At 38.7% G+C, this 12,406-nt stretch overlaps 1 protein-coding gene across 1 annotated transcript in view; it reads right to left on the reverse strand.

Annotated features, from left to right (window-relative positions):
• cp (ceruloplasmin) overlaps nt 1-12,406 on the reverse strand; it is a 28,614-nt gene that overhangs the window by 2,603 nt on the left and 13,605 nt on the right. The window contains exons 8-17 of the mRNA XM_003218193.4: nt 11,971-12,111; nt 11,615-11,826; nt 10,804-10,954; nt 9,452-9,664; nt 7,760-7,967; nt 4,641-4,780; nt 2,571-2,699; nt 1,741-1,847; nt 605-821; nt 178-317 (exon numbers count right to left, since the gene is read on the reverse strand). Coding sequence (XP_003218241.2) covers nt 178-317; nt 605-821; nt 1,741-1,847; nt 2,571-2,699; nt 4,641-4,780; nt 7,760-7,967; nt 9,452-9,664; nt 10,804-10,954; nt 11,615-11,826; nt 11,971-12,111 — 1,658 coding nt within the window. The remainder of the gene's footprint in view (nt 1-177; nt 318-604; nt 822-1,740; nt 1,848-2,570; nt 2,700-4,640; nt 4,781-7,759; nt 7,968-9,451; nt 9,665-10,803; nt 10,955-11,614; nt 11,827-11,970; nt 12,112-12,406) is intronic.

Consider the following 12,406-nt stretch of genomic DNA (forward strand, 5'->3'; position numbering starts at 1 on the left):
CCCAGACTGGGACACTGAGGATATTAAGGCACTGTTTGGAATCATAGCGCTATTCTGTGTAGAACAACACTGCAGCAAAATATAGCCTGTGTTTTGCAAACCTAACTTCAGCATATGTGCCATTGACCTCATCACTCACATAAAAGAAAAGGCAGGGATAAAAATCATGGTCTTTACCTTATAATCAAAGCTGTGGCCATGGAAATGTGCTGTGTGCATATCTACTTCATTCCCCATTCCCAGCAAGTACCAAACCACATTATCTCCAACGTGCATCGTAAGGCCATGCAAATTCCCAAACACTCTTCCATTAATGACTAAGAAAAAATAAATGTGAAATATTTGCATGAAAGAATTTTAGCAAGCTGACCAGACTACTGTATTCAGTAGAAGCTACATGCCTTGTCTAAATCTTAATAAAGTTCTAATCTAGATTCTTGTAACTTTTAAACCAAGCATCATTTAACATCATTAAAGCAGCTTGATCCAGTTATTGTCCCTTTTAGATAGTTTTTACTATATGAATAACAAATATTATAAGCTAACCAAAACAGAAGAGATGGTTTAAAGAGTGATTCACTATTAGAATTGATACTTGACATACCGTGCATTTTATTGCTTTCAATAAAGTCCTCGTCTTCCTTGTTCACATCTTCTGGATTAGCAGAGTACGTCTTGATATTTTCATCCAAGTACCAAGAGTCATTTTCATCAAACACCATAAAAAGAAGAGCAAACTCCACCCTTTTTGGAGGTGGATGCAGAGGCAAAAGTTCTCTGCGACAAACTAAGAGTGTACCTATCAATCCACTATATACATCCTAAAAGCAAAAAAACAAACAAAAAACAAACAGCCTTCTAGTATTACTTGTACATTGGGATGAGAAATATCATCTGATAATGTGGAGCTATATTGTAAACTTCATTACTAGAACTATATGTATGGGTTGAATCAAGTTAGACCCCATCAAAATCAATGGGATTTAAGTCATGCATGAATTTTCACTTGACCTCGGCCCAGTCCTGTACTTTGACTGGATTATCCCTCTGAACTGGAACTATAAAATACAAATCTTCTGTACATTTTAGAAACTTCTGAAGAGGTCTGGAAAACCTCTGATGCCGCAAAGAGGTAAAGCAGGAGATGTGGCCTGGGGAAGGGCAGTCCTGATTTCTCTAGGATTTAATATCAGAGACCATTGTTAATTTCAGCCACGCATTTTTATGGGACCCAGTTGTAAGTCCCCAAGTCTGCATGTAACCCCTTACTTTCACATTCATTATTAACAAATGCCTTCTTTCACCAATGCCATCTTCCAGCACAAGCAAAGAGATTTTAGGTTTTTCCTGCCCCTCCCCCCATTATTGCTGGACCCTAACTTCTTCCAGTTCCAGCCAGGATGGCTAATTATCAGGGATGTTAGTAGCTCTAACCTAATATCTGGAGAGACCCAAGTTCACCAGCCTGGCCTTGAAAACTGTGTTCAGAAGCATTGGGATACATGCAGCGAACTGAATTGCATCTTGACCTTTCAGCATTCACAAAGCTGGTCCATGGCAACACAGCTTTAATAAGGAATTAAGCTAACATACAGAGCTGATTAGAAATTCTTGGAAAGAGAATACATTTGATCATAGCCATGAAGAGCTTCATTTTGGACTTGGAGATCTCTCATCCATACGGTCATCATAAGTTAAAGTCAAATTAACAGTTAGCAAATAATAACATTAAGAGCTTACTTTAACTTGGTCTACTGTGGAGTAATACGCCCAAGGGATACAGGTTGATTCCCCTTCTCCAGGACCAGATCTTTTGGGTATTTTCCAAATATACTCTCTTATTGCACCTAAGTAAAAGACATAGTAATGTAAACATGAATATACTCTAAAGGTCTTTTGTATTTCCCTACCAACTAACTCTATATAAAGAAATAACACATAATTATATGAAAAAACATGCATATTATTACTTTTAACTCTCTGTACACTGCATAGGGCTTGTCCATTGCAGTGTGCCTTGTGTGCCTTCAAATCATTTCTGATTTATGATGATCTTAAAGTCAACCTATTACAGGGTTTTCTGAGGCTAAGACTGTGTGACTTGCCCATGTCGCCAAGTGGGTTTCATGGCCAAGTGGATATGCAAATCTTGTTCCCAAAGTTGTGGTCCAACATTCCATGGCTCCATGGGGCAGTACATATTGATCTAAAATCCGACTGCCGAAATTTCAGAAGCAAAGAATGTATGAAAAGAAGCACAAGTAGGTTCAAGGTTTTTATGTTTTTAGAAGATGATCAGGATAACATTTTTTAAAAAGAGACAATTATGTAGCTCCTGAAGAAGACTATAAGAACATATGTAGGCCAAAATGCATTGGGCTTTCATTATAATAAAGCAGCTATATATTGAGAATTTTCACACATCTCCAATTTTTCCTATGAATTCCAGTTTTTTTGTCTCCTTCATTTCCCCTTTGCCACCTAAAACCTTTCCTGTAGTCTTTCCATGCAACTTGGTTAACCAATTCTTAATACAATACAGAATAACACATATAAAACTATATATTTACCTGGGCTGGTTTCCACTACCAATGGAGAATCAGTTTTCACCCCATGTGCATGTATAGAATAAGGTCTAGAAGCCATGTTCTTAAAAACGATTTTAACTGTATCCCTAACATCTGCAACAAGGAGTGGACCTTTGGGGGGGTGGATTAAAAGATATAGCATAAAAAGAAACATCAGCATCCAAAGAGGTGTATAAAACTACAAATAATAAATCAGTACAGAAGAATTGCATGTTTATCACATATTTTAGGCTTTTAACCACTTAATGGTATGCTCAAATGTAAATGAAAGAAAGCTGAACTTTTCTTGGACTGAACTGAATGTTTCAAAAAAACATTCTAAAACTCTGTCCTCCAACTGTAGATCTGATTCAGACATAACACAAAGCCCCAGGCAGCAGGATCACTAGGGTTGTGCATCTCTTGTTGGGAGTCCAAGACCTATCATCCCGTATCACCATAGGCAATGGTGAGAGATTATGGGAATTAAAGTTCAGCACCATAAAGGGAACCACATATTCAGCATTCCTAATCTAAACCATAACGGCGTAAGGACAAACCTCTAATTTATGTGTTTCCCCTCCCCTGTCATTGTCCTGCCATGAGAGATTGGGCAGCATTAACTCAGTATGAAATTTTACCCAAAGGATTTGAGGATGATCACAACAAGGCGATAATTAATAATTAATATTTTTAAAATTTATTTATTAAACTTGTATACGCTACTCCCAGTTTGGCTCGGAGCGGTTTACAGAAATAGATTAAAAACAATACACTTAGCTTTAAAATAACAATAAAAACAACAATAAAAGCAACAATTAAAACAGATAAAACATAAAACATAAAAACAATAAAAACAGCCCCGAATTTTTCACCCATTGAAAGCTTGTCGGAAGAGCAAGGTTTTGCAGGCTTTCCGAAAGGCAAATAGGGCTCAGGTGGTTTGAGTTTCAACTGGCAAGGCATTCCATAATTGAGGGGCTACAATCGAGAAGGCTCTCTGTATCATGAGAGAAATCCTGCAAGGGACAAATCCTGTCACCCCATGTCATGGTAGTTGGACTTCACAAGCTATACGCTGGAACACTTCCAAGGCAATCTCCAGGCATGTATTCACACATCTCTTGGATTTGTGTTTGTACTCAATTTATATAGCTATGCCACCCTTCAAGAAACGACTGGAGGTTACTGGAAAGGCACATAGGATGACATCCCCCTTTGAGTGTCAAGAGACTGGGAGTTCTGATTAGACAGGAAGACACAATGAAGGGGCAAGGGCTGTAATCTTGTGTGGCTTGAAACAGAAGAGGTATATGTACAAACTTATGTGAGTCTGACCATATGCCACTGAATCGCCTTTGAATCTCCCCTTGTTAGGAGCAACTAATATTGCAGAACCATCTAGCTAGGCCCATATAGCCAGATGCAAATGATTACAGTGGTGCTGAGACCTTCACAGGACCTTGGTGGGTCTCAGTGCTCATTGCCATCATTTCTTTTCTGCCTAAAGGAGACAATATTGCAATCCGATCTATACCATGAAACAGGGACTTCAGAGATTGTTTAGTAAGACAAAGGAGACTTTTAATGCTGGGAGCAAACCATCCTGACAGAGACCCCAAAAAGGGGAATGCACCATGCATATCTTCCTAACAGGATGCCAGCCTAGCTCAGTCAAGTATGCTCAATGTCCAGTCTGTTTCCAAAAAGGATTACATCCCTAGCTAATTGGGTTATATCTCTAGCTAATTTACAGTACATTACCTTATTGAGCAGGGCTGAGGCTCCGCTAAAATAAAAATCTTGAACTCCCTGCACTTATGGGATCAATATTCTGCCATTTCAATGTCCACCATATAGATCACAGTATTGGGGTAACCAATACTTCCAATTCTGAGGAAGTTCTAATCAGAGATGAACATTTGTTTTGGTGCAGTGAATGGAAAAACGGCATCTCATCTGGATGCTCTGTATTCACACTGGAATATTTATGTAAATAGTTTGATACACTGCTGTCATGAATATGCATTTTGAGGATCACACCGTAATATTCAGTATAGCCACAATTCATACCTAAAAGTCCCAGGTGTTCTTCCTTTTCTTTTCTTTCTTTGGGTTTGCTAAATGTTTGGTCAGTATATTCCTGATAAACTGCTTTCTTGTATTTTGATCCAATAAACTTGTCCTCTTTGTTTAAAAATGCATTTCCTGGACTGAAAGTAGAAAAAGTGATGAAAGCATAAGAATAATACTCCTACCCAATGGCTTCATAGGGAGCTATAAAATTAACCAACTGTACTCTGTTCTAGCTGAAAAATATGATCTCCAGATATTCAGTCTGAAATGGTGTTTCATCTCAGTTGGCCCTCCAAGAGTTTTCTCAATGATGCTGTCATTCACAAAGAATAAAATAATTTAAACAAAATAAAACTTATTTAACTTATTACAACATTAAAATAGGTGTAGGAGATTAGAATATCTGAAAAACACTGTTCACGGCATTTGAAACAAATCAGTGAAGTTCAATGGCATTAATAAATAGCCATGCTTTTACTTGGTGCCTAAATGAAAGCAGTATTGGTACCAATCAGGTTTCCAAGGAGAGGATAATCCACTATTGAACTGCTGTAATTACTAAGGATTTTCCCCACGTTCCCACAATGTATTCGCTTCCTGGATGGGACAAGGAGCAACCCCACGTACAAAAACAGTTCCAATCTTCAGATAGGAAGAGGCACTTCCTCAAGTATAGAGGTTTGAAGCCTTAAAAATTTACTGGGTTGTTGTGCATTTTCTTGGCTGTATGGTCATGTTCCAGAAGCATTCTCTCCTGACGTTTCGCTCACATCTATGGCCGGCAACTTCAGGGGTTGTGAGGCATATTGGAAAACTAAAAAAGGAGGTTTATATATCTGTGGAAGGTCCAGGGTGGGAGAAAGAACTCTTGTCTGTTGGAACTCTTGTCACCTTGATTGGCATGTAGCTGCCCCTGATTGATTCCTGTCTGTAATTCCTCTGTTTTCTGAATGGTGTTCTTTATTTACTGTTCTGATTTTAGAGTTTTTAATACTGGTAGCCAGATTTTGTTCATTTCCATGGTTTCCTCCTTTCTGTTGAAATTGTCCACATGTTTGTGGATTTCAATGGCTTCTCTGTGTAGTCTGACATGGTAAGTGTTAGAGTGGCCTAGCATTTCTGTGTTCTCAAATAATATACTATGTCCAGGTTGGTTCATCAAGAGCTCAGCTATGACTTCTCTGGCTGAGTTAGTCTGCAGTGCCTGTTCATGTTCCTTGATTCGTGTCTGGGCAATGTTGCTGCTTTTGGTGATCCCTATGTAGACTTGTCAACAGCTGCATGGGATAGGGTAGACTCCTGCAGAGATGAGAGGATCCCTCCTGTCCTTAGCTGAACATAGAATTTGTACGTTAAGTTACCAGCAAAGTTGCCTTTGCTGATAACTTAAAAATTTAAACAGCTCAACACAAGTACTTTCAATTCTGATCAGAAGTATATTGGCAGCCAAAGAAATTCTTTTTGAACTGGCATGTTGCAATGTTTATTCTGTACAGATGCTGTGTCTTTTATATTACACATGCATGCATGCACACTTGCTGATTTAGAAATTTAGTACTGTTTCTTCCAACACTATATATCAGGACCAGTTTGTGGATACATTGCCACTGGAATTGGCAAATTGATCCTTAATCTTATCACTGCTTTCTTGTAGTGATTCTAAATTGAAAGATGCCTCTGCCATTCTGGGTCCTATCTTCAACAACTGAACAAAGAGGACAATAAAATCAAGGGTAGATTCACAGCTTCTGTGCTGTACTGACTTTCCTTGTTGTATGTACACATTGTTGGCTGCTGGGTTTTTTGGCGTTAATTGTTCAAAAGTCTTTAAGCATTATAGAAATATTATTCATGGCAAGACCCATGTGAATTCAATTTTGTAATAAAATGGTCTCGTGGTTTTTGCATGAGTGCTGTGGTTCCATTGCATCCAATGTGTGCTTCTAATCAAATTTTATACTGCATTTGCTGGTACCTATTTTATTCTTATTGAATTCAGAGACATAGCAATGTAAGTCTGGAATATATATCAATATGCAAAGAAGTCTTCTAGACACTAAAGACCTGTAGCACACTAGAAACTAACTGAAAGAACAAAGCTGATAGAGTTGTTGTCTGTTTTCCGGGCTGTATGGCCATGTTCCAGAAGCATTATCTCCTGACGTTTCGCCCACATCTATGGCAGGCATCCTCAGAGGTTGTGAGGTATAGTGGGAAAAACTAAGCAGGGAAGGCTTTCCCACTATACCTCACAACCTCTGAGGATGCCTGCCATAGATGTGGGTGAAACGTTAGGAGAGAATGCTTCTGGAACATGGCCAAACAGCACAGAAAACACACAACAACCCTGTGATTTCAGCTTATGAAAGCCTTCGATAACACAAAGCTGACAGAGTAAGCTTGCATAGAGTGAGTCTTCTTTCTCTGATGTGGACTGGTCCCACCAGTGATTGGTGGAGGAATTTCAACCTAGGTCTCAATAATCCCTTTGAACTATAGTGCTATGATTCCATCTAAACTGCTATGACTCTATCCCAGTATTAGAACTGCAGAGAGGGATTCTTATAATTCTCTATCAGAGAGCTCTAGTGCAGTGGTTCTCAATCCTAACAGCTGGTAAACTGGTAAACTGACTGGGATTTCTGGAAGTTGTAGGCCAAAACATCTGGGGACCCACAAGTTGAGAACCTAGTGCCTCAACAAACTACAAATCCCAACAGTCCACAAGATGGACCTTTTGCAGTTTCAGTGGAATCATGGCACTATAACTTTATAAATTGAAAGGGCCCCTAGTACAATACTACACCACACTGGGGATACTTCCACTCTACATATTTATAACACTATGTTTCCACTTCAAAGGCCAAGGATGCATCCTATGAAATTCAAATATTCTTAGTTTCTTGACACACTAGAGCTCTTTGCAGAGAATTCTAAAAACCTCTTCCTGAAATGACAATCCAGGATTCCATCGGATTGGACCATGACAGTTAAAATGGAATCATAGCACTATAACTATGTGGCGTAAAAGTTCCCTGGTTTATGAATTCATATACTTTACAGTTTCACCCCTAGAAATGAATGAAAAGGGGAAAATGTTATTCTCATTATTATACCTTTCATCATGAAATTGATGTAACTCATGCTCCCAAGTCCTGTTGGGGGAATAGTCCCATTCAATCTCTACAGCTGCAATATAGTAGGTTTTCTCTTGGAGATATCCCACATTTTCCTCTGGCGAAGTATCACACCTCCTTACTTCATATTTCTGTCTCATACCCGCTGTATAATGATCTGTTGTCAGACATGCCACCTCAAAGATCCCTAGAAGAAAAAACAGGAAGCACACAGATGAAAACAAGCCAAGCGCTTCTAGGATATGAAACACATAGTCTAGAGCACTGATTCATAAACCCCAAGTGGCATCTTTTTAGCTCAATGTTGGGCTCCCAAAAATGGCAATGAAACAAAGATTGGTAATAAAGCTTCAATGGAGACACCTTTTCCCCATGATAATTCTTCCAGAAGTGGATTTCCATTCTTAAGGGTAGATTTCTCTCACTTCCTGTTGTTTTACCTCTGTTCTTAACTATGAGTGATTTGTAACTAGGGGACTGCCTTTACATGCAAAAATGCATATATTAAGGAAAGTGTGAACAAAAACTTGTATTATACAAGATGCACTGTATTTTGTAGAGGCATGGTAAAATTGATATTCATGAAACTTGTATACAACTATAATAAGAAAAATACACAAAGATGTATCTTCAGACTTTAACTGAATAAGAAACAGGTTGGAACAAACTTAAGACAGAAATCAAAAATAGAGAAATCTTTCCCTTGCAAAAATAGCCCCAAAATAATGGATATTATTAAGGTAATATCAGTAAAAATGTATGTTGTTTCTGTGTGATATGCTGACTATCAATATCTGCCCTCCTCTAACAAATAAGCATCTATTCAATCAATTAGGCAAATAGCTCGGGGGGGGGGGGGGGTTGAGAATACCATAGTATTTATTAGAGCTTTGAAATGCTTACTTCTTGGACTACAACCCTCCAGAATGTTCTACCTTGGGTAGCCATTTCCCAAATCTTTAGAATTTATTGATGACATGTTTGAAGGTTCTCAAGGAAAACCAATAACACAATAGAGCTTGGGAAAGTTTGGTGTCGATGATAACTCCCAGAATCCCTTTGCCTGCAGCAGTAGTGAATGGGGGATTCTGGGAGCTGTGGTACATGGGAAATACAATATTAATAATTGTTCTGGAAGGAAGAAGGAAGTGTCATATAACTAAACATATTGGCTGGCATCCCACCTAAAGGTTATAAGAATGTAAGCCAGCCAATCATCTAGAAACTCCTGGGATTCACCCAATAGGACTCCAGCAACCAACAGATCCCCAAACCAGACAGATCCCCAAACGAAGGCTATCTGCAGCACTTCAGACTGAGGTGCTGGGAAATCATAATGCAGGGCCACATTAAATCTCTCCAGGTGCCCATCTCAATGTGTCCCTTGACCAAGAGAACACTACAGCTGTCATCTCCCAGTGTCTCAATTTGCAGAGCTACAGAAACTCTTTGGTTAGGGCAGGGCTTGGCTTTAGGGGTATATTTTGGAGGGAGTAGTATCAGAAGTTATAGCTATGAGGATGAACCTTGCTTGAGAAAATAGGATCTCAGACATTGTTTTGAAGGAGCATATGCCACAACTGAAAAACACAGGATGTGTATATTAGGATTAGCTGCAACAACATCTGGGCAAATGTTTTAAAATAGTAAAGACAGTTTTTTGTTGTTTACCTTCTGAGTCAGGCTTCATAATAGCTGTGACAGAGGTATGAGGAAATAGATTGGTTGTATCCTTCCTTGTCCCTTGAGTTAGAAAAGTATTTCCTGAAAAATGTATTCCATGGATGTCAACCTCTGATCCCAAACCAATCAGATGCCAAGAAACAGTTTCTCCACTACACATCTCAAGACCTCTCAAGTTTCCATACATGTATCCATTAATGGCTGCCAAAGAAATAAGACAATTAAACAATCTGCCAACATTCCCAGCTAATAGTCTTTTTCAAATTTAATATCAATAAGAAGCCTTTCAGCAAATTAGAAAATCTATGAGAACAAGCAGACCTATTTCTTGAACCTCTTTACCTAAGGGAATTTTAATATGTACCATGCAGTTGAACCACATTTTCATTTCCATTTCCAAGTAAACCAAATAAGAAAAGGTGAAGCCTTATTTCTCAGCTCTTTCACCCACTTCTAGTGCAGGAGGTTTGGCCTGATGAGTTCCCCCTCCCCATTTTTAGACTGGCTAATTTAAAACAAAAAGTGTCTGGAAGGGATGATTTAAATCTTCCCTATTCATGTACAGTAGTCTGAATTAGGGCAAAGGACAACTGAATTACGCAGCATCGTAACTACAGGAAGGAAGCTGGTATTCAGTATTGCAATTATGGATTTGTATCCTACAGTTACAAATCTATAACTGATATGTATCCAGTAATTCTAGACATCTTAATGTTAACCTACATATATATAAAGCAAATAAGCAAATGGTCATAAAAGTGAACTGGGTCCATTCCTCTTCTACCCATTACAAATACTATACATCATGAACACTGGTTTTTGCAGTAGATAAAGAAATCACTATGGAGGGGAAAATGCAATCATCCAAGTAGCATAGAAAATTAACTGCAATTCCACTTCCAACATAAAAGTCAAGAGTGTTGATTCTCCCCAATGTTTGAATCTGAAGCTGCCTGATTTTAGGCCAAGTCTATCAGCAATGCATTTGGATGGAAGGCCACCAAGAAATAGCAGAGATGTCCAAGCAGGACCAGGGAGCAGTGTCCTGCCTTAACCCCTGAAAAGCCTCTGCTAGTTAAAATTGCCAGTATGGACAAGATATATCTAATTCCAATTCTCATTAAGCAGCACCTATAATAGTGCCCCAAAATCTCTGGGACCACACAGTGCTTCAAGGGAAAGAGACATAAAAGGAGGGATGGAAGAGGTGGAGCCCATTGTGTTTTTCCTTCCCATTAACATTTCTGGTGGACATCCTCTATTTTGGCCAATTTCAATATTGAAAACAAAAAAGAGGTAAAAATTTGCCTTACTCAGTATGTATGCTAAATAAAACTTACAGTGCATCATATTGGATTCCTGGAAATCTTCATCCTCTTTGTCAATTTCATTAGGGGTATTTGTGTAGTGTTTAATATTCTCATCCAAATACCAGCTCAGATTCTCATCAAAGACAGTTGCAAGGAGGAAATATTCCTTGTCTACATTTTTCTGTAGCAATGGAGAAGTGGAATAGAGAAAATTTTATTTTACAGTGAATAGGATTATCTCTCTGTATAACAGCATTTATTTTATTATCTAATTAATGAAAATATCTCTGAATCTAATTTAAAAGCTGTGCAAAGATACTTTTTAGGCCTAAACTTATACTAACTCTGATCTTATATTTTCTTTTCCCACAAAATGAATCAGAACTGCCTAGATAAAAGTTTCCTGTCAGATAATCACGGTACTTATATTGTTGCTGTTGGTAACTACTATCAAGTTGACTGACTTGTGGTGACTCTATGAATGAGAGACCTCCAAGTTATCTTATCAGCAGCAGCTTTGCTTAGGCCTTGCACTCAGGTACGTGGCTTCTTTGATTGACTCTACCCATCTGCCACGTGGTCTTACTCTTTTCCTGCTGCTTTCTAACTTGCCAAGATCCTCTTTGTTATTGTGTCAGTTTTGTTAAACTGAAAGGAAAAGGTCAAATACGTGAAGACATGACAGGAGCATATGAAGTCATGTATGATGTGGAGTAAGTGGAAAGGAGGATCTTACATTACGATGTATCAACCAGAGAAACTTTTAAAGGCCTGGGTTGGGTGTGTGTGTGTGTGTGTGTGTGTGAAAAGCAGAACAGTTTGGAATGGGATAGAGCCTTACCTGTCTCCCTGAAGGAAGCAAAGCCCCCTTCCTGCATACCAAGAGTGGACCCACCAAACCAGCACTAGTGTCCTTGATAGGATCTGATGCTGAATAATACATCCGAGTTAGGCAATCTGGATCTTCTGGAGTAGGACCCACAGTCTCTGGCACCTCCCATTCATAATAGAATGTGTCTCCAGGATTTACATGTGAAGATGGTCTTGTGTTGCCTGTAATATGTTCAGAATTAAAAGGAAAATCCCACTAATGATCACACACCAATAATTCTTGTACAATGTATACATGTTGAGTAATGTAGTTTGCCTCTTCCGCTCATCGCAATATCAGACTAGTCTCCAAACAAGCATATTTACCTCCAGAACTGGTATTGAAGAAAGAACCCTCATTGTCCTTACTGAAGCTCAAACCATGTGCTTGAATACTGAAAGGATAACTGGCCTTGTTTCGGAAGGTCACCTGGATAGTCTCACCAACCTCTGCTCTAATGATGGGTCCTAGTTAAAAATAAGATTTAAAACACTTCATCGCAATAATCATGGCACTATATATAAAATAGATTGACCAATAACAATAAGGTTACCATGTTTTGCTTTTGGTAAGCCTGCCAGCATCAGCAACCAGCACAATTTGAATCATCTTCACTGGGAAACATGTAGTTTTCCCACAAAATCCTGGCAATGTAACTTTGCTCCAGAACATAGTAAGAATCTGTATTGTGTGCTCCAGTGCACAGTGGGATATTTACAATGATAGCTCATGGCTGCTCATCACTGGAAACCAGGAGTCTCT

Source organism: Anolis carolinensis, chromosome 3 (assembly GCF_035594765.1).
Source record: "Anolis carolinensis isolate JA03-04 chromosome 3, rAnoCar3.1.pri, whole genome shotgun sequence".
NCBI lineage: Eukaryota > Metazoa > Chordata > Lepidosauria > Squamata > Dactyloidae > Anolis > Anolis carolinensis.